General features: G+C 38.9%; 1 protein-coding gene across 4 annotated transcripts; it reads left to right on the forward strand.

Moving 5' to 3' along the window:
• Window positions 1-892: 892 nt before the first annotated feature.
• On the forward strand, window positions 893-21,651 carry KLRG1 (killer cell lectin like receptor G1). 4 transcript variants are annotated; one of them, XM_033223461.1, is made up of 6 exons: window positions 946-1,083; window positions 1,575-1,709; window positions 3,564-3,668; window positions 6,764-6,933; window positions 19,881-19,981; window positions 20,330-21,651. In XM_033223461.1, exons 3-6 carry the CDS (start codon window positions 3,632-3,634, stop codon window positions 20,439-20,441), a joined length of 420 nt encoding a protein of 139 aa, XP_033079352.1. In that variant the 5' UTR covers window positions 946-1,083; window positions 1,575-1,709; window positions 3,564-3,631; the 3' UTR covers window positions 20,442-21,651. The 4 variants fall into 4 exon arrangements, with proteins under 4 accessions (XP_033079351.1, XP_033079350.1, XP_033079352.1 ...); XM_033223460.1 differs by lacking the exons at window positions 1,575-1,709; window positions 6,764-6,933 and adding an exon at window positions 19,468-19,550 and having other exon boundaries at window positions 893-1,083; XM_033223459.1 differs by lacking the exon at window positions 1,575-1,709 and having other exon boundaries at window positions 898-1,083.
• The last annotated feature ends 1,431 nt before the right edge of the window (window positions 21,652-23,082 follow it).

Consider the following 23,082-nt stretch of genomic DNA (forward strand, 5'->3'; position numbering starts at 1 on the left):
GGTGTGATCTCAGCTCACTGCAACCTCTGCTTTCCGGTTTCAAGCGATTTTCATGCCTCAGCCTCCTGAGTAGCTGCGATTTCAGGCGCCCACCACCATGCCCGGCTAATTTTTTTGTATTTTTAGTAGAGATGGGATTTCACCATGTTGGCCAGGCTGGTCTTAAACTCCTGACCTCAGGTGATTCACCTGCCTCAGTCTCCCAAAGTGCCGAGATTACAGCCGTGAGCCACCACGCCTGGCCTACTTTAACTTTTTATTAACTTTTCACCTACTAAAAATAAGTTACTAAGATGTTAGAATGTGTTTGTTTACTTTGCTCTTCTTTTTAGTCGTCTTTGCTTGTAAAAATAACAGAAAAAATTTAATGGAATTTCTGATACTGTGAAGGGTAAAGATGATAGCACAATCTGAACAATGTTTTGGAGAAGATGTGGTTATGTCATATTCACAAGACATATCTGGGCAATAGTCCATTTCTCCCATGATTCCAGGCATGTACCCAACAGTCCATTTCATTATTGTTTATCACTGCCCAAAAGTTCCAAGAAATGATGAAATCAGTCTCTTTTGGCATACATCTATACATACATACAGTCTCATTTCACATACATTTTTCAGAAGGAAACAAAGCAGAGAAAAAATTCTGAGAAAAATTCGTAGCTAGTAACCACTCTCACTTTTATTTTAGTTTCCATAAGTGAAATTGCTGGACTTGAGAGCAATTTTTCCTTGCTCAACAGAATTAGGTGACATGGGGAATCAATTCAATATATATTTAATGAGCATCTAGAGTATCATGGGGCAAAAAAATAGCAACTTAAAATATTAATTTCTATAGGCAGTCTCCAAATTTGAATCATTTCCTGAAAAATTACTTCTGCTTTTGTCAAGTTTCCTGCTAGCAGTTTAGAGATTGGGCTGTTTCCTGACTGATACATATCCCTTCACACTTCGATAATTTAACTCTCTCAACTGCATGTGAAAGATCTTAGCTGAAGATGACTGACAGTGTTATTTATTCCATGTTAGAGTTGCCTACGGCAACCCAAGCCCAGAATGACTACGGACCACAGCAAAAATGTGAGTTAACCAAGGTAGCATGGAAGACGATGCATAGTGACTGTAGGCTACGGATGAATGGGGCGTAGAATAAGTTTAAAGCAGAGGATGCAGAACAATCGAGGATAATTTGAGGAAATACTTTTGGTTCAGTTTAAAGTCCAGAGTTGGAATATGAAAATTGGTGTATGGTATAGGATCCGATCTTAGGCCTCAGGTAAACCCTTTTCTAATCATTCACTTCTTTGATCGCATCTTAGAAACCCAACCTAGGGCATTGCTGTTATTCCTTCTTGCTCCTATCTATAGTGGGAACTTTGTTGGGAGAACTTTATCTCTTTAGCTATATGCGGAGTAACCTTGGACCAGCTGTTTAAAAGTATGGCTGTTTTTCTGACTATGGAATGAGGAGGACACCAATAGTTTTGCTGGTGGATAATAGTAAGAGTTTTGTCAGGAAAGAAACTGATTTACATATCTAGATTTTTTTTTTTTTTTTTTTTTAACTTCAGTGTTGCACTAGAATGGTGACAGGGAAGAAAAAGTCTCAAGAACACTACAGATAATAGTCTCTGTGACTGAGGATTTGAAGGCAAAAGAGCCATTTTTACATAGAGCCCTGAGAGAACATTATCTGAGACAGACAGGTAATAGTGTAAATGCCAAAATTAATCCTTGATTTTGTATCTTAGGCAGTAAACTCCCACGAGGTATATTCTTTAGGGTAGTTCCTTAAGCTTTCTCTCTTTTTACTACATAGTTTTACTATTATAATTTTTAATGTCTTTTGAGAGTGTTGCCTTACTTTGCTAAATCATTCTAGTATACTTGGGCTATTTAGACTTATTTCTATTACTATAAATTATACAGCATTGGACATCTTTATTTGTGTAACCTTTTCCTATTTTTGAATTATATCTGTGTTAATTTCTAAGGAATAGAAATATTAAGTTAGAAGTAATGTATATCTCAAAGTATATGTTCAAGGTCACACACACAACTGGTGATAAATTGGAACCTACTTGGAACTATTTAGAGGCTTTCGATATACACTTAAAGTAAATTTAAAAAATTTATTTTACTTCTTGAATTGGCTTGTGGTTACACAAATACAATTATGCTTTGATACCTTTTTTAAATTTAGCATAACACAAGAATGAACGTTTGTGTATTTCATTAAATGTTCTCCTGTGATGCAAATGTCTTTTTTAAAGTTTTACTAGAAATCTAATGCCTTTGGATTCATCAGTCCAAATACTTATTATGCAGAATTCTCTCTTTATGAAGGCATCTCTCATTATACATTTTTTTCTTTAAGAAGTTTAGAATACTCCATAGATACACACATAGATAGAATAATTTATCTAAAATGTAAACAGAAAATTGAAGCCCAAATAGGCAAGTTTAATTTTCTAATTAAAGGTTATTAAACAAAGGAATCAAAATTAGAACTTAAATATCATCTTACTTCACAGAGTTTTGCTCATTACATGTAATTTCTACACTATTGGACTATGAGATACCTTCGATTTTAAAATAAAGATTTGCTGAAAATACTTCCATTTTTCAAATTTAAAATTTAGATTTAGGTTGTGTGCAACACAGCTAATATGAAGTAGTGTCCTAAGCTTAAACATGGCATCAACCTAAACTTACTGCTCTTTTAATAATGACAGTTTACAAAGCACTTTTGAAATGTAGATTATTTTTATCTAAATTTTATGTATTTAAATTTTGAATAGATAATATGTTTACGTGGTTCAAAATTCAAAAGGTACAAAAGAAAATAAGGTAAAAAGTCTTTTTCCTATCTTGTCTCCAGTGACTGTTTTTTCCATTCCAGAAGCAAACAATGTTATCAGATTCTTGGGTGTGTTTGCAGAGATATTTGTATACCCTGTTCTGCAGAATGTTTGTTTGTCTTGACTATATAGCTTACAAAATATTCCCTATCAGTTAAAAAAAAAGCCAGTCTTTATTAGAAGCTGTATATTCACTTTATGGATATATCAAAAATGTATTTGGCCTTTTACTGATAGAATGTAGATTGTATTCAGTCTTCTCCTACAAATATTGCTGCCACGAATAAATATGACATTTTGCACGTGTGAGTATCTGTAGGAAAAATTTCTTAGGGAGAAATTTCTAGGCCAAAGGGTAAATGCCTTTGCCATTTTGGTAGATATTGCCAAATTGTCCTCCAAAGAGGCACCAATTTGTATTCTCACCACCTGAGTATGAGACAGTATAAGTCACAATTTCAAAGGAAAAAAGCATTCTTTATCTTGATGAATACAGTAAGTTCTTTGATACAGGTGTTAGTGGTTACCTTAGACTTTAGAGCAAGTTCCTGATATATCTAGAAAAGGAATCTTTATGGCCTGGATCTCAGTTTCCATTAGGCCAAACTGCTTTAAGATGCGGTATCCTTCCCTGACTTTCTCTTTTCTTTCAACCTATCTTCTGACTCAGGATTGCGCTTTGACTCTCTGTTGTTGCAGCTGCCTCTTCCAGGCCTTCTTGTTCTTGCCTTGTGGCAATAGCTTTGGGGCTTCTGACTGCCGTTCTTATGAGTGTGCTGCTATACCAGTGGATCCTGTGCCAGGGTAAGTGCAAACTTAAACCAAAACGAATCTTTCATTTTATATTATAAAAGCAATATAACATAGCAGGAGCTTTGAAAAATCAAAAAATAATTCAAACAAAATATATCAACATCTTTATACAACTATTTTCTGGGTATAGCCTCCTTATCTTTGACCATGTGCATTTGTGTCAGCGTGTATTTTCTTTTTGTGTTTTGAGACAGGGTCTCCCTCTGTCACCCAGGCTGTGGGTGATAGATTTGTGTGCTGCTATTGGACCCTGTGCCACTGTACAGTCACAGCTCACTGCAGGCTTGACCTCCTTAGGCTCAAGTGATCCACCTCAGCCGCTCGAATAGCTGGGACCACAGGCGCATACCACCATGCCTGGCTGATTTTTGTATTATTATTATTATTATTATTTTTGTAGAGGCATTTCACCATGTTGCCCAGAATGATCTTGAACTCCTGGGCTCAAGGCATTTGCCCTTCTTGGCCTCCCAAAGTGCTGGGATTACAGGTGTGAGCCACTGCACCTGACCATATTTTCTTAATAGAACTGCAATCAAGTCCTTTTAAAATTTCTCCCACCTTTCTTTCTTCTAATGCAAGGCTGAGAATAGTTCTTATCGTAGTATGCTCATAATTTTGTATATTGCTTTTTAATTTTATGTTGCCAGAAACATTTTTGTACTGCCATGTGTATTGTGATACTTGAATTATAATATTAATGATGTTTAACTTTTCACATAATAGATATATCATAATGTAATTAAACATATTCTGTTTTTGTTTTTTTTTTTTTTGCCATTCTGGTGCTTTCACATTTTCTAAAACTAATTTTTCTAAGTTTAGTTCTTCTAAGTCCTTAAATCTAGTGATCTAGAGGGCTCTCAGTTTATTGTTTTACAGTCTAGAGTCCTAGCTTAGGTTTATGTTTTTAGGGGATGATAGTGACAGATTATACAGAAGTGATTTATTAGGATTCTTTTTTTTTAATTAAAAAAAAATTTTTTTGAGACAGAGTCTTGCAATGTCACCCGGGCTGGAGTGCAATGGCGTGCAGTGCCTCCCAGGCTCAAGTGATTCTCATGCCTCAGCCTCCCATGTAGCTGGGATTACAGGCACTCGCCATCATGCCTGGCCAATTTTTTGTATTTTTATTAGAGACAGGGTTTCACTATATTGGCCAGGCTGGTCTTGAACTCCTGACTTCGTGATCTGCCCTCCTCTGCCTCCCAAAGTGCTGGGATTACAGGTGTGAGCCACTGCGCTCTGCCGATTTATTGGGATTCTAAGAGTTTAGCTCCAGGGTTTCTACCTCAGATCCAAGTCTGACCTTTGACAAAAAGGAACTCCTAGGGAAGTTGGGGATTTCTTTTTTTTTTTTTTTTTGAGACGGAGTCTCACTCTGTCGCCCAGGCTGGAGTGCAGTGGCCGGATCTCAGCTCACTGCAAGCTCCGCCTCCCGGATTTACACCATTCTCCTGCCTCAGCCTCCCGAGTAGCTGGGACTACAGGCGCCCGCCACCTCGCCCGGCTAGTTTTTTTTTTTGGTATTTTTTTAGTAGAGACGGGGTTTCACCGTGTTAGCCAGGATGGTCTCGATCTCCTGACCTCGTGATCCGCCCGTCTCGGCCTCCCAAAGTGCTGGGATTACAGGCTTGAGCCACCGCGCCCGGCCGAAGTTGGGGATTTCTAATCCAGGCTGACTAATGTCACAGTCATATGGAAAAAGCACAAATCTATAAGGTGCCAATTTAACAGCTTGATCTCCAAAACTTACATTGGTTGTATGCCAGATCTTCCTAGAGAACAATTATCTAATATTTATATGAAAAGTACTACTTTCCCCACTTTGTAACTCCCAAATCTAGAGTAGATATATACTCCATTCTGCAATTATGTATCTACACATGTGCTCATGGAATATAATGGCTCATACTTGCTCACTGTAGAATTGTGCTTATGGTGAGTGTATGCAAATATGTTTAAGTATTGAAACTGAAGTAGAAAATCAGTAGAATTTTGGAATCTTGGTTGGAATTACCTTGAAAGCATATTCAGTTCCCTTTCATTTTTGATTGTTTTTGAGACAATGTCTTGCTCTGTTGCCCGGGCTGGAGTGCAGTGGTGTGATCTTGGCTCACTGCAACCTCTGCCTCCTGGGTTCCAGTGATTCTCATGTCTCAGCTCCTAAGTAGCTGGAATTACAGGCGGGTGCCACCATGCCCGGCTGATTTTTTTGTATTTTTAGTAGAGATGAGGTTTCACCATGTTGGCCAGGCTGGTCTTGAACTCCTGGACTCATGTGAGCCGCCTGCCTCGGCCTCCCAAAATTACAGGAGTGAGCCACCATGCTTGGCCAGTTCCCTTTCATCTTAACAAAACTATGAGCCAACCATTTTAAAGGAATGCGGATCTTCCGTATTTAAAAGATCTTAGTTAGAACATTCTATCACTTTTCACTTTAGCACCTGTTATGCTTCTCTGTCAGAAAACCCTTTTAAAAAAATATCAATGTAAGTTCTTTTTGCTGAAGTATAAGTGTTTTCTTCCAGTTTTCAATGGTGAGAGTTATATCTGTGATAATAAAAAAGTAAAACCTTTCATTCTAGTTAAGTTTGCTTTTCCTAGTTTCTTTTTTGTGTGTGTGTGCATTTTTGGTGGGGCATTCTGAATGATTCTGCCTGATTTAAGTAATATACATTATGCAATTATGCAATGTATACACTGAGCAAAGACAGTACACAGACGCATATCATACAAGCACACAGTTATCTGGTGTGTGTATATTACATGTGCACAGAGATCTCTAGCACAAGTAAAGTACTTGCTCCAGAGTTTTCAGGCAGATTGTTCTACATTTTCTTCTTTGCTCCTTCAGTTATAGTCCTATTCTTGTGTAGTGGAATACATACTTAGTAGGTGATGGGGCTGGACATTATGAGGTATTCAAATTGAGACCATGCATTGTTACACATTTCTCTAACCCTTAATCTGAAAAGTGGTGGAGCAGGGAAGACCTGGGACTGCCATATTCCATTTTATCTCCCATTTCATTTTCAAGACTGAGTGGTCCATAAATATGTGAACCAGGTCCTCTTCTTTCCTAGGCTCCAAGTACTCTACTTGTGCCAGCTGTCCTAGCTGCCCAGACCACTGGATGAAATATGGTAACCATTGTTATTATTTCTCAGTGGAGGAAAAGGACTGGAATTCTAGTCTGGAATTCTGCCTAGCCAGAGACTCACACCTCCTTATGATAACGGACAAACAGGAAATGGTAAATGCAAACATTTAGAAAATGTAGGGGGTTTGTTTTGTTTTTTTTGTTTTTCTTAGCTGCTGTTTAAATGGATCACGTATCCTCTTTTGAGGAACAGAAGGAATCTGTGATTTGGGGGGGATACTGTATTCTTCCGCTTCCCTCTTCTTCTCTTTCCTCTTCCCCTACTTCTGCCTTCTTTCCTCTCTTCCCCACTCTTTACTCTTATGCTGTCTGCTCCAACAAACCTCAGTTACAGCAACCCAGATGCTTGCATAGCATGTAAGTGTGTATGTGGGGCAAGGAGGCAGAAGGATGGTGAGTGTTTTGGAGAGGAATTAGACCTGAAATACAGCTCTAGTTAAAAGAAGTCTTAGGTCCGGAAACATACAGGTCCAACAACAAGGTAGTAGATTGTTGTTGTTTTTTGTTTGTTTGTTTTGTTTTTCTGAGATGGAGTCTCCCTCTGTCATCCAGGCTGGAGCACAGTGGCATGATCTCGGCTCACGGCAACCTCCGCCTCCCAGGTTCAAGTGATTCTCCTTCCTCAGCCTCCCAAGTAGCTGGAATTACGGGCGCCCGCCACCCACACCTGGCTAAGTTTTTGTATTTTTGTAGAGACGGGATTTCACCATGTTAGCCAGGATGGTCTCGCTCTCCTGACCTCGTGATCTGCCCGCCTCAGCCTCCCAAAGTGCTGGGATTACAGGCGTGAGTCACCGTGCCAGGCCTGGCAGCAGATTCTTATATAGTGGAACTTGGGAGGGAGGGAAAGGTAGAGATCACGGGGACAGAGTGATTGTGATAAGGGCTTAAATGCCTTCTTTTAAAAAGTTTTCCCTTTATTCACTGGAATGCAGTAAGTTCCAGAATGCAGTGTCGAGAAAGTTGGGATATAAGCACGTGTATTTGTGTGTGTGTGTGTGTGTGTGTGGTGGCCTCCACTTCCTTCGGGCCCGTCAGATCCTTCCTATCCACCCAGCAATCTCTTGGAAAAGAACTTGCTATTGGTCCTAGACCATCTCAAGGCAACACAAGGAATTGACATCCTGAGGTTGCGTAGTATAAAAATCAATCAAATTCTAATTTGTCAACATAAATAACATCTATAAGGAAAACAAGAAATCTTAGTTTCGTCTTTAGCACTAATTTAATACTGATTTTTGTGTTTTGCTATTGTTTTCTGTTTTCTTTTTTGGGGTAGAATCTAGTCACAGAGAACAGTTTATTGAGAATTAAACTATATTAACTTACCTTGGAAAAAATCCAGAGGTTACTCTAAAGCAGCTGGGGAGAACATATAGTTCCTAAATTTTATAACTACCTATACAGCCACCTATATAAAGCATACAGATTCTTGTTTTCTGTCAAAGAAACACTTACTCCTTTGGAATTCCACATAGAATCTAAATCATTCCACATATGTGACTAACATTTTTTTTTTAAGTCTTCTCTAAGGGAGGTGGCAGAATGCATTGAGTCATACTCATTAAACATGCCATCTTAGTTTTATGGCCTCCAGCAAAAGAGCCTTGCTTTCTGGACCTTGTAGCAACCCCTATTCTCATTCTGATATAGTGACTCTGAGGATTCGAGCTGACTGAAGTAAATAGCAGAAGTGAGCCATGAATTTGAAACATTGAGGGCAAAACTGATAAACAGGAGTCGTGAGTCATAGCACAAGACACTGCCACAGAAAATTGTGGTGTAGCAGCTACTATACATTTCACAGTGTGATCATGAGAGGTGAGGAGGGAAAGGATGAAGGGCACAGAACATCTGGGAAAACGGCAATATTGTTGTTTCTCTGAGGTACCCAGAGGAAGGGCAGGATCATTAGAGGAATTTTGTCCTTCCTTTGTTTCCTTACATGCCGCCGTTCCTGAGACTATTGTTGAGTAAAACCAGCAGAGTTACACTCACTGCATTTCCAAACTGAGTTTATTTTCTCTTAATGATCCGTGGGGCCAGGTCAGTGCTGGAGAGGGTGGAATGTCCCTGCTAGATGTCATAAGTTTGACCTTTGACACTCCTCTGGAATCTTACTTGATTCTCTGCTTTGATTCTTTTTCTTGCTCTGACTTTTGTCAGATTCTGTAGAACCGAATTGACTTTTACGTGACCTGCTGCCTCTCTTGTTCTAGTGTTACTATTCTTTTGTCCTCGGGGCAAGATTTACATACTATTTTGAGGTATGTACAATGTTTCTAGTATCATACTGGGGTCTGAGCCACTACCAAAAGAGCAAAAAGTAAAAATAAAAAAGAGAGCTCTATGAATCTGTTAAAACTGAAGTTTTTCAAACTGGCATTCCATTGGTGGAAAGTGCTGCTAGAGAATTTCGTTGCTATATGTAGAATCTACAGGCCTATGGAAAATATCCCTCTCATGCTGTTAAATGGTCATCTTTCATTGAGATACTTAAGTAAAGTTCACCTCCTATCTTAGATCACTTACGGCAAAGTGTACAATAATAACAGAGGCTACCGTGGATTGAGCACCTGCTTTTTGCCAGATGTTTTATGTATAGTATTCTTTTGTTTTTTGTTTTTTTTTCCTTTTTGAGAAGGAGTTTTGCTCTTGTTGCCCAGGTTGAAGTGCAGTGGCACAATCTCGGCTCACTGCAACCTCTGCCTCCAGGGTTCAAGCGATTCTCCTCTTTAGCCTCCCCAGTAGCTGGGGTTACAGGCGCCTGCCACCATGCCTGGCCTTTATGTATAGTATTCTTAATCGTCACAGCAATTCTGAAAAATAGAGGTCCACATCCCCATTTTGTTGGTGAATGAATAAAATTCAGAGGAACTGGCTGGGCGTGGTGGCTCCTGCCTATAATCCCAGCACTTTTGAGAGGCTGAGATGGGTGGATCACTTGAGGTCAGGAGTTCAAGAGCAGCCTGGCTACAATGGTGAAACCCCGTCTCTGCTAAAAATACAAAAATTAGCTGGGCATGCTGTTGTGCACCTGTAATCCCAGCTTCTTGGGAGGCTGAGGCACCCGACTCGTTTTAACCCACGAGGTGGAGGCTGCAGTGAGCTGAGACCAGCACCACTGCACTACAGCTTAGGCAGCAAAGTGAGACACTGTTTAAAAAAAAAAAAAAAATCAGAGAATTAATGAGTATAAGTCTAAGGCTACAAATCTGGCAGAGCCAAATTTTAAATTCTACTCCAATGGGCACGGTGGCTCACGCCTGTAATCCTAGCACTTTGTGAGGCCATGGCAGGTGGATTGCCTGAACCCAGAATTCAAGACCAGCCTGGGCAACATGGCGAGACCCTGCCTCTACAAAAAAAATACAGAAATTAGCTGGGTGTGGTGGCATGCACCTGTGGTCCCAGCTACTCGGGAGGCTGAGGTGGGAGAATTGCCTGAGCCCAGGAAGTCAAGTGCAGATCACAGCACTGCACTCCAGCCTGGGCAATGGAGTGAGAGTCTGTCTCAAAAAAAAAAAAAAAAAAAAAAAATTCACATCAACTCATCTTCAAAGTCACTTGTAGAAATATTGTATTTGACAGCTTCCAGAATCCATTTTGCACATGTTCAAGAAGATAACTTTTTCTACTAATTGTCTTCTAGTTTCTTTTCTATTCATATTTAAATTTTTTTTGAATTTGACATGCAGAATGTACATTGTATGACCGTGGAGATTTAAATTTATTTATTGTGATGAGGTCTCACTATGTTGCCCAGTGTGGTCTTGAACTCCTGGGCTCAAGTGATCCTCCCGCCTTGGTCTCCCAAAGTGCTGGGATTATAGGCTTAAATATATATAAAATAGTGAGATGCCTAGTTATTGTCTCTTTTTTTCTCTCTGGGACCTTAAGATTACTCTTGAGAGAGAGAATAAAAGCAAAATGGAAATTAAATTGCTCTGTTATTTTCTCATTTTTGTGTTAACATTATAGCATCAGCCCTTACTCCTTCTTGCCCTTTGAGTATATCTTTAGATGTTTGGATATATTCAAATTCTTGATTTTTCTTGCCATTTTCCCCCCACCAAGCTCAGTTCATCCTGGATGTTGTTAGCCCTGATTCCTTATAGTTATTGGTATGTTATTTTAAAGTATGCATTCATTAGTGAGTTCCCAGTGAAACTGCTTTGATTTCTTTAAATCTATTCTGATGTTCCTTGCCCTATAATATCTCCCTGCCTCATTATCATAATTTGGAATTATATGATCCAACTTTACTGTTGTAACAACCTCTCATTCAACTTTACCTGTCTTCCTAAACTTGGGATTCCCTGAACTTCTGGCATGGGCTTCTCACATATTTAGGATTTACATCTGATAATACCCAAGGTTTCCTTCTTTGGGTACAGCAATACAAACACTAGGGTAACATGGTCACTTTTCTGTATATTTTTAATCAGGTAATGAAAACAGCTTGGTTTCTTTCAGACAGTCATGAGTATGCTTCTACTGTATTTCTTACTAGCTGTGTGAACTTCAGCGACTTCCTTAACCTTTTTGACTCTCAGTTTCCTCATGTACAAAGTGAAGATAGAACTTTTCGACTGGCTGGGCGCCGTGGCTCACACCTGTAATCCCAGCACTTTGGGAGGCCGAGGCGGGTGGATCATTTGAGGTTCGAAGTTCAAGACCTGGCCAACATGGTGAAACCCCATCTATACTAAAAATACAAAAAATTAGCCGGGCGTGGTGGCACACGCCTGTAATCCCAGCTACTCAGAAGGCTGAGGCAGGAGAATCACTTGAGCCCTGGAGGTAGAGGTCGCAGTGAGCCGAGATCAGGCCACTGCACTCCAGCCTGGGAGACAGAATGATACTCTGTCTCAAAAACACAAAAAACTCAAACAACAATATAAAGTCCAGAGCCAAAAATAACTTTTAGTTTGCTCTTCTGTGTCCCAACACACAATTTCAGTAAAAGATACATCACAGAATAAATTATGACTTGTTGAATTGAGTATTTTGTTTATGAGGAAATCTGAGATGATATGTCAGAAGATTCAAAGAAATGGCTGGAAACAGGGTAGATGGTAGAGGAACTGTTTTACTCTGGAGGTCTTCACAGTCTGGTAATGTGTGTCTTTTGTCACGCTTCTTTATAATCAGATTAAGCAGCTAGTGTGAACTGCATAACAAGGGATGGGCATGATAGGCCAGGATATTTCCACTATTTTTTAACTTGAAAAATTGTGGGAAAATATGCATAACATAAAACTTATTTTAACCATTTTCAAGTGTACAATTCGGTGGCATTAAGTACGTTCCTATTGCTGTGCAACCATCACTACCATCATCTCCAGAACCTTTTCATCATCCCCAGCTGAAGGTCTGTACCTCTTAAACAATAACTCCTCTCCCTCTAGCTCCTGGTGATCACTGTTCTACTTATCGTCTCTATGAATTTGCCTGTTCTGTCCTTCAGTGTCTAGCTTATTCACTTAGAATAATGTTTTCAAGGTTCTTCCATGTTGTAGCATGTATCAAAGTGATGGCTGAATAACATTCTATTTTATGGATATACTACATTTTATTTGTCCATTTATCCATTTATCCTGTTGAGAATAAGGCTGCTGTGAACTTGGATATCCATCTGTTGACGGACATTGTTTCCACAAGCTTTTAAAAGAGGAGCAAATGATGATTGATAGAGCAGAGCTTATTGACTTTTAGCATTGTGTACTTACGCAAAATTATAGGGAAAATTCTTATTGATATTAAGCTGTAGTAATTTGTAACCTGTCAAATTTTCCTTTGAAATTTCTTAATGTTATTTGCATGTTTTTAGATGATGGTAATTAATGTGTTCATATTATAGGATATCTGAAAAGTCTGGAAACAGGCTAAACTGATTTTTAAACTGTAAGTTACATTTTCAAGTAATACGCTCTATATTTTTTATTCAATCTTGAGACGTGTTTTCAAGTGAAACATCTCTAAATTTAAAGCAATAGACATAATTATTTTTAGACCTTATGAGTACTCTGTATTGTAATTTTTTTCAAATTAGTAATTGCATCCTTTGCTTTAAATACTTCACCTGAAAAAGTGTCTGAAGAAAAAGACAATAATGATATTATTTGAAAATATGAGGCTGTAGGGTTCCCCAGTTCCCGACTTTCTTTCTGTGCATTGGCTGAAAATCGCAGAGGGCCTTGACTGCCCTATGACCCACCCAGCTACAGGTCTTTCCCCTGCAGGCTCCGACCCAAACCCCAGGCTTGAACATTTCCAGTCACTGATAAAGGTATCTAGGTTGCAGCTCAAAACACTGAAATAAACTAGCCCCAGCCCTAAGTCAGATTCCTTAAACCTCATAAAAGCTCCATCTCTGACCCCCTTGCTGTGGACATACGTAGGTCAAACGTTCCTTTTCTCTGACTGTCCGTCGTGAGGATTGCTGCAGCCCTCTGTAAGTTCCCGTAATAGATGCTTTGCGCGGATCACCTTGACGTTGAGTGCTTTACTCTATGGTATCCCAACCAGCCCCATCTCATGATGGTTTGAGGCTCTCCCTTGTAGGAATTCTCCTGTCACTGCTTTCAGGATGATTTTAGCCACGGGTTTGGTGGGACAAAACAACTATACTGTCGAAAAGCACCTTTATCTTCTGTTTTTAGGCGTTTTGGAACCCGTTATTTTATATTCTGCTTTTATCAAATAGCGTTATTTCATTCGTGGTTTTTGCTAAGCATTAAATTATTCCAGGTAATAAAAAATTGCAACCAGATTTTATTTTAGTTTTAAACATTATTTTTACACATTCTGCATCATTTCACTATTGCTTAAATCTTTTCATATTCTTAGATACAATTCTACTTATTTTTAATTGTCATGAGCTATGAGCATATTTATAGAAATCATTTTGGTTGCTGTCATTTATTTACATTATATTCCCTAGAATTAAGTTGGCTAATCAAAAGATATAATTTTATAGTTTCCATGTATTATTAGTTTTTCTTAATATGGGTTGAAATAACTTGCATACATTCTGTAAACCATATTAATTTGGAAGTTTAAGGAATATGCTTTGTGCCTTAATGATATTTTAATTTCAATTAAAAATATTACATACAGAAGTGTGTGTGGAAGTTATAAATGTTGAACTAAAAAAGCAAAAAAGGAAAAGAAAAGAAAAAGTGTACCTGATTTTGTTTGTTTGGATTTTATCTTCACTTTGCTTTTAGGGTTTGCATTTTTTCTAAAATATAAGCAAACATTACAAACGCTAAGTGACATAACACCTAAGTGTTCTAGCTCACACCTTCTCTGGGTGACAAGAGTTCTCAGTTACCACCTTTACCTATACTTTTGTTGTTGTTGTTTGAGACTCTCACCCAGGCTGGAGTGCAATGGCACAATCTCATCTCACTGCAACCTCCACCTCCCAGGCTCAAATGATCCTATTATTTCAACCTCCCAAGTAGCTGGGACTACAGACATGTGCCACCTTGCCTGGCTAATTTTCATATTTTTTGTATTAACGGGGTTTTGCCATGATGCCCAGGCTGATCTTGAACTCCTGGGCTCAAGAGATTTTCCTGCCTTGACTTCCCGAAGTGCTGGAATTACAGGTGTGAGCCACTGCAGCAGACTAATTTATACTTTCATGCTGTTTCTACAGTTATACTTTCTATAATTTCTACTTTCATGCTGCTTCTATATTCTCTCTCTCTCACTCTAATACACACACACACACACACACACACACACACACACACACATCCATGAGTACATAGAATAGGTTTTAGCACTATGATTTTGAAGGCCTCTTCCAGGTGGAAGATTTTCGAGTGAAGGTGCCATAATAAACATTTTCAATATCCACCCTCACCAATGAGAAGTTGTAAAAGGACTGACTGATCAAGTGACTTAGAATTATATGGGTCTTGAGGGTAGTAAATGAGCACAGGATTGGAGTTTGTACGTGGGCATTACCCAATCCTAGCTCTTCAGACTCTAATTGAAGTTTCTGAGCAAATCTTTATCAATTTCTGTGCTTCATTAGCTGCTATTCCTCCTCTTGAAATGAAAGAAAAAGAAATGGACTATTTTTCTCATAATTCCAATGGAGAAATTGGGAATTACTCTTTTATTCCTTTTGTTAATTTTAATTAATTTATTTTTTCAAATATTTAGTTTACAATTTTTGATTCACATATACTCAAATTTTATATACTTTGAATGCAGTAACATTTATTTTTGAATCTTTTAGATCGTGGCTATCACTAACTACCACACCAATTTTGTGAAAATATTAAAAAAAAATCCATTCTTTTTTTCCTAATTTAAATAATTCTTTAAACAAGTTGGTTAAGAAATGCAAAAATTTTAAGCTATGTTGAAAATTACAGTGTCATTTCATCTGTCGTGTACTTCATTCACTCTCCTGTCTACCTCCTTATCCCCAGCATGCACAGTTAAGAGTTTTACAGAGAGAAAGTAAAAAATAGAGTTTGTGTTCAGAGGGTTTTAACTTCTTGCAGCATAATACCTGATTGTGTGTTCTTTATTTCTATAAATACTTATTAAACATAATTCTTTTAAAAAGAGATGGGATCTCACTCTGTTACCCAGGCTGGACAGCAATGGCATGATCATAGCTCACTTCAGCCTCAAACTTCTGAGGCTCAAGTGATTCTCCTCCCTGCCTCTGCCTCCCAAGTAGCTGAAGCTACAAGCACATGCCACCTTGACTGGTTGGCTAAATTTTTAAATTTTTGTAAAGATAGAGTGTTACTATGTTGTCCAGGCTGGTTCTGAACTCCTGGCCTTCCGAATTGCTAGTATTATAGGCATGAGCCACTATGCCTGGTCTGCATTTATTGAGTGTAATTTTATGTATTTTTCTAGGTGCTAGGGATATGGTAGTCAAGAGTTGTTGCTGTTATGATGTTTACATTTAATTTAATTTATTTTTAAGGAAAATGATATTTTAAATTTAATTTTGTTATTAACATTTTTTAAATTGACACATAATTACATATATAGGGTATTTATCTGAAGGAAATAAAGTCAGTATGTTGAAGATATGTTCACTCTCATGTATATTGTAGCAATATTGACAATAGCCAAGATATGAAATCCACCTAAATGTTCAACACAAATAAATGAATAAAGAAAACTAACAGAAGAACAGAAAACCAAACAGTGCATGTTCTCACTCATAAGTAGGAGTTAAACAATGAGAACACATGGACACAGGGAGGGGAACATCACACACTGGGTCTGTTTGGGAGTCGGGGGCTAGGGGAGGAATAGCATTAGGAGAAATACCTAATGTAGGTGATGGGTTGATGGGTGCAGTAATCCACCACGGCACGTGTATACCTATGTAACAAACCTGCACATTCTGCACATGTACCTCAGAACTTAAAGTATAATAATAAAAAACGAAATAAAGAAAATGTGGTATGGATATACACTAGAATACTAATCAGCCATAGAAAATAATGAAATCCTGTCATTCATAGCAAAATGGATGGAACTAGAGGGCACCATGTTAAGTGACATAAACCAGGAATAGAAAGTTAAACACTGCATGTTCTTGCTTATGTGAAAACTAAAAAAAAGTTGACCTCAGAACAGAGGATAGAAGCAGCTAGGAAGGGCTGGGGAAGGGGAGGTTAGGGAGAGTTATGTTAAAGGATACAAATTACAGCTAGATAGGCAGAATAAGTTCTAATGTTCTATTACAGTGGTCTCCAACATTTTTAGCACCAGGGACCTGTTTTGTGGAAGACAATGTTTCCATGGACCGTTGTGGGGGGTGATTTCAGGATGAAACTGTTCCACCTCAGATCATCAGGCATTAGATTCTCATAAGGAACAGGCAACCTAGATCCCTCACATGCGCAGTTAATGATAGGGTTTGTACTCCCGTGAGAATCCAGTGCTGCCGCTGATCCACTGATCTGACAGGAGGCAGAGCTCAGGCGGTAATGCTGGCTTGCCCAGCCACTCACCTTCTGCTCTGCAGCCCGGTTCCTAACAGGCCACAGATTGGTACTGTCCATAGCCTGGGGGTTGGGGACCCTTGCTCTATAGCACTGCAGGGTAACTAGAGTTAACAACCATTTATTGTATATTTTCAAATAGCTAGAAGAGAGGATTTTGAATGTTCCCAACACAAAGAAATGGTAAATGTTTGAAGCGATAGGCTAATTACCCTGCTCTGATCATTACACATTGCATACATGTTACATGTGCTTTCATTGTCTTCGGAAGAGACAGACAAAACTAAACAAATGAATATGGTGATATGTGCTTTAAAGAAAATGAAACAGTATGATGTCATAGTAAATGTGAATACTATTTTAGATTGGTTAGTTAAGGAAGGCCTCTTTCGGGAGGGAACATTTGAGTTGATATCTAGACCTGATTGGCAGCCATGTAGAAATCTCAGGAAAGATATTCCAGGCAGAGGGAAAAGCTATGCAAAGACCCGAAAGCAAGAATGACCTTGTCATGTGAAAGGAACAGAAAGAAGGCTCATGTGGCTGGCACCTAGGAAGTGAGTAAATGGTTAGCAGGGGCTAGATTATGTAGGACTGTGCGTACATTGTAAGGATTTTAGATTTTATTCTGTGTGAAAAGTGAGACCACTGGAGGACATTAATCAGGGGCACAGAGTGATGAAAAGTTTAGCACTGGGAGAGAAAACTTGGATGATTATTTGATAAGGATCCAATTCTTGGATGAATTCTTTCACCCACATGACCTCGTCTTCTCATCTCTAAAGGTGAGGATAATAATAGTTGCCTACCTTCCAAGATTGTCAAGAATTTCATAACTGGAAAGAATCCTAGAAAATATCTAAGCTAAACGCTCATAAAGAAGTTGAAGCTCGGCCAGATTAAACCACCTGCTCATCTTCAGATGGAAGGACAGAACTAGGAGCTCCAGAATTTTGTTTCTGTTTTGTTTTCCTAAATGCCACAGTGTGTGTGTAGTATTTCAAATGATGTTGGGAATGAACGCAGAGGGATTTTGCAAACCTTACAGTGCAATACAAATGTAAGAGATAATTGTTTTCAGGATACTGGGTTCTGAGAGAACAAAGTCATCATAAGGAATAGATTATTTGGGAAGAAAAGCATTGATAAACAAGTTGTACTCATTTTTCAAATGCTTCGTCTAGGAACCACCACAGTCATGTCCTGAAGGGAAACAGGACCGAAACCCAGTGAAGAGAAAATAGAGGTTATTCTGACCATGAGAAATAGCACAAAAGACTCCTTTTCTCTCCTGTAGTGTCTTTACTAGAAGTGCGAAGAGGCTTTTTGCCTCTCTTTATTTTATTTTGGTTTTTTTGCGATAGAGTCTCACTCCGTCACCGAGGCTGAAATGCAGTGGTGCCATCTCGGCTTACTGCAATCTCTGCCTCCTGGGTTCAAGCGATTCTCATGCTTCAGTCCCCCAAGTAGCTGGGATTACAGGCACCTGTCACCATGCCTAATTTTTTTTTTTTACTTTTTTATTTTTAGTAGAGATGAGAGTTTTGTACCACATTCACCAGGCTGGTCTCAAACTTCTGACCTCAAGTGATCCACTCACCTCGGCCTCCCTAAGTGCTGGGATCACAGGCGTGAGCCACTGTGCCTGGCCTTCTCTTAACTTTAGAAGAGCAACTCTATTTGTGCTCATGCAGGGTCCAAGTAGGCAAAGAGAGACAGTTAAGAGCAGAGCCCATAAATTCTTACTCTTCAGCAACCATCTTTCAGGAGTGGAATAAAAACAACATCAAAATGGGACATCTGGTGGTATAATAATCACCATAGGCAGTTGAAATTGTGTTGCTTTCTTAGTAGTTTCTAGATAAAAAAGAATATTTTATTCCAAAAGTGTTTGACCAATTAAGCTGTCATTAGAAAATATTGAAAGTGTAATTGTTAATTACACCAACACTAAATCCTACAACAAAATTACCTTAGATTATCTTTTTAACCTTTTATTTTAATCTATTTTAATCTTTAATATTTTATTTTATTTCATTTATAGAGGCAATTCTCTTAGGATATAAACTTCTTCATTTGAATGTCAGACTGCAGATCGAAGCATCTTTTATCTCTGTTCTTTTGGGTAACATGGCACACGGAAATGGTGTAGCCAATATACCTTTACCTTAAACTTATTCCCTTAAGAACTGTTTTTTTCTTGCCATATACAAGATTGAAAAGGACATGGAAAATGAGACTTTGGAAAAAACCAAGAATATTGCTATAGGTTTAATCATAATTTACATACTTAAGTATGGGAAAGATGATTACTTCTGCAGCAAATGTGTAGCTTCTTTCTTTTGAAATACTCTGAATACCTATCAGGTGCTCCCTTTAATTAAGAAGAAAATTACAATGGAAGGTAGAGATGTAATATTATCTTATTTGCTACATTATAAGAATCCAGATATGGATAGAAAGGTCAATTCTAGGATGCTGCTCCTCTCTACAGTTAACACATCTTTAGAATTAGATGTTAAATGAGAAATTAGTTATTTAGAGTGAATAGTTGTCTTATCTTGGGCTGCTCTAACAAAATACCATAGACTGGATGGCTTAAACAACAGATGTTTCTCTCTCTCAGTTCTGAAGGCTGGAAAATCCAACATCAAGGTTCTCTGGCTCCTGGTGGGGACCTTCTGGCTTGCACATGGTTGCCTTTTTGTTGTATCCTCACTTGGCAGAGAGAGTGCTTTGGTCTCTTCCTCCTCTTGTAAGGACACTAATTGCATCACGGAGGCCCCACCCTCATGGTCTTATCTACACCTATTTGTTAAAGGCTCCACCAGCAGGTATCATCACATTAGGGGTTAGGGGGTCAACATACTGATTTTAGGAAGCATTCAGTCCTTAAGAGTGGTGGTGATGGAGGTGTAAAGAATGCTAGTTTGTCTTTTAATTAATTACTTAACTTAGTATAAGGAATCCAACGCGGAAAGGAATAGTTGTTTGACCTTGACACTAGGTCTCTTTTTTGGTTTTCAACCTTTCTCTTAGAGCCTGCTCCAAGATTTCCTCAGTGATGCCTTTCGCTGGGTTGGTCTGAGGAACAATTCTGGCTGGAGGTGGGAAGATGGATCACCTCTAAACTTCTCAAGGTAAGGGGCTTTAAAGGAGTGCCAAGAAAGAGAGAGAGGAAAAAGGAAAGCCAAATTATGATACTTGGGGAATAGATTAAGAAGAGCAGAGGGAGAGGAGAGGAAAAAGTGAAAAGGAGAGGAAATAGGGAATAAGGAAGGGAATGAACAATGGGTAAGGGCAAAAAAAAAAAAAAAAGGGATAACATTTTAAAGAGGCTGATGAACAATTTTAATTCTTCTGCTGTGTGGAGGAATTAGGGGCCTGAATAGGGAGAAAGAATTTGCTCAATTTTTATCCCTTCATGCCTTTCAACTCCTTTTCTGTGCGTACGGCCTCAAGTGATTGACTTTTATGATTTCTTACAGGATTTATTCTAATAGCTTGGTGCAGACATGCGGTGCCCTCAACAAAAATAGTCTTCAAGCTTCAAGCTGTGAAGTTCCTTTACAGTGGGTGTGTAAGAAGGTCAGACCTTGATGGATGACCACTCTGTCCTGACCCTCAGATCTGTCATGTATCCCTAAAAGGAGGGAGCTGGCCACTGGCTGTTGGGAAAGCCATGAGTATGTAGTTAGCAAATACTGAACTTGCTCAGATATGGCATTAGATGCAAGACAACCTCCTGGGGATTGATGCCTAACTGATGGATTCTCTTTGAGGCTATTTAGATATTATGTGAACAGTTTAAAGACCAGATATAAGCAAATTTTTGAAATAGGTAAGTTTGTTTTGTGTATTTCTCAGTATGGCAACTAATGCTGCCACTCTCATCCCCATCCCAACCATCTCTGTCAAAAATATACCTTTTTCATATTATATTCTGAGCTAATCTGATAAAATCTATGCTAATATATACTGTTGCCTATGTATAGATAAGTACGTTATTGCTGTACTCCTCTAGTACATTACCAAGCCCTGATGGTATATTTCTATCCTAATAGTGACTCTTTGCAAATCAAGCTTTATTCTAAAGAATAAACCTAGCTGGCATGGTTGTGTGTACCTGTAGTCCTAGCTATTTGGGCAGCTGAGGTGGGAGGGTGGCTTGAGCCCAGGAGTTTGAGGCTGCAGTGAGCTATGATTGCGCCACTGCACTCCAGCCTGGGAGACAGAGCCAGACTCCATCTCTAAAAAAATAATAATAATAATACTAATGTGAGAATGTAAATTGTGGGAAGTGAGTGAGGGCAAGGTGGTACTTCCTCCTTCTCAGCTCTTCACACTTAATGCAAAAATCCGGTCTTAATTGATTTTGTCTTTTTTCTGAGTATATATAGATGTCGTTGAATTAACCAATGTGTGATTGTATCTTTTCCATTCTGTGACTGTTTGACCTGCATATTAATTTCAAGATAGCAGTCAATTCGATAAGGCATTTTCATAGAGGAAAGTTTACAGAAATACTTTATGTGGTTGGATCACCAGATTATCTTAGGTACTAAGGCCTCAAAAATAAGAAAAACTTTATTATTTCTCCTCAGTAGAGTTTGGACATACATAAGGAGAGAAGGTGCAGTAATGAAATAGACCATAATTCTGTAGTGTTGATGATCCTGGATTGTAATCTTTTTGTCTTTATCTTTCACAGTTTTTTTTTTTTTAAACACGAACTGTATCTTATCTACCACTGTATCCCAAATATCTAAGATAATGCTTACATTCAGTGACAAATAAATAAATGGATGAAAAAAAAAAAATGAAAACTGTTCATTCTAGTTATTTCTGTTAGCCCGTAAATTAGAGGAATTAAAGATGAGAAAACCAGTATATCCTAATCCTCCCTAACTCACCAGTATGAGTCTTCAGCAGCTAACTCTAAAAAGGCAAAGGGCCAGTTAATCTGGATACAGTGCTCATAGAAGGAAGTCATGGAAACAAGCTCCTGTCTCCTAGTGATCTCTTTCCTTTGGTTCCGGTGCAGGAAGTATCCCAGAGTACGGATATGATAGTAGTGACTCTCACTTCATGAAGGATGTAATGATAGCGATTCCATGTGGGCCATGCCTTGGCCACTACAGAGTGGACAATTTCATTTACTTATTGAAAGAGAAGAAAAGGAGAACTACAGCTGTGTCTTAAATTCTCACCTGAGCAGGCAGGATGTGTGCAGACCTCCTCTGTGACTAGGGTTCAGGCCTTTTATAAGGATTGATCCACCTATTATCAGAACTGGGTGTGGTTCTTCATTGCTTTGTCTTCCTTAAGGTTGTTTCAAGAGAAGTAACAGTTTATTTCCTGGTTGCTTATTTATTCCTTAGACTTATTTATGAAGAGGTGGGGTCAGTTAGTAACTCAATTCTTGTACCTTACCTAGTGAAATAAAGTTTGGTAAAACTAGAAATGAACATTTTTTTTGATTCGCACTTACATTGCACAGCGGACTCCTTTGATGAACATTATACATTAAACATATCTGGGACATTCAGTGTTTGGAATAAGACATTTATTAAAGATAAGAACAGAGCAGTCACAAAATTAAAATGAAGAAAATCCAGGGACACACAGGAGGAGGCGGAGCAAGAAGCCTCCACTGATTTTTCCCCTGCAGGAATACAAATGAAACAATTATCCGCACAAAAAAGCACCTTCATAAGGACCAAAAATCAGATGAGCAGTCACAGTACCTGGTTTTAACATCGTATCAACAAAAGAGGCACTGACGAGGGCAGGAGAGACAGTCTTGATTTGCCAGTGCCACCCCGTCCCCATCTCCCAGTAGCACAGTGTGGGACGGAGAGAGAGTCTGTGCTTCGGGGAGGAAGAGTGCAGTGACTACGGGACTTTGCAGTGGAACTCAGTGCTGCCCTGTCAAAGCAGATAGCAACGTGGGACAGAATTCAGCCATTGCCCACAGAGGGAGTATTTAGACCAGCCCTAGCCACAGGGGAATGGCCCATCCCAGTGGTCGGAACCTGAGTTTCTGCTAGTCCCACCACTGCAGGCTAAAGCACTCTGGGATCCTAAATAAACCTGAAAGGCAATCTAGGCTACAAGGACCACAATTCCTGGGCAAGTCCTGGTGCTGTACTGGGCTCAGAGCCAGTGGACTTGGAGGGAACGTGAGCTAGTGAGACCCCCATGTGGGTAGCCAAGGGAGTGCTTGTGTAACCCTCCTCCA

Source organism: Trachypithecus francoisi, unplaced genomic scaffold (genome assembly GCF_009764315.1).
Source record: "Trachypithecus francoisi isolate TF-2019V2 unplaced genomic scaffold, Tfra_2.0 Lachesis_group11, whole genome shotgun sequence".
NCBI classification, from domain to species: domain Eukaryota; kingdom Metazoa; phylum Chordata; class Mammalia; order Primates; family Cercopithecidae; genus Trachypithecus; species Trachypithecus francoisi.

Coding starts and splice junctions, on each gene's coding strand:
- KLRG1 (XM_033223459.1), top strand. CDS start 1,002: ATGACTGACAGTGTTATTTATTCCATGTTAGAGTTGCCTACGGCAACC. Junction 3,669..6,763: donor CCAGTGGATCCTGTGCCAGG/GTAAGTGCAAAC, acceptor CTTCTTTCCTAG/GCTCCAAGTACTCTACTTGT. Junction 6,934..19,880: donor TAACGGACAAACAGGAAATG/GTAAATGCAAAC, acceptor CCTTTCTCTTAG/AGCCTGCTCCAAGATTTCCT.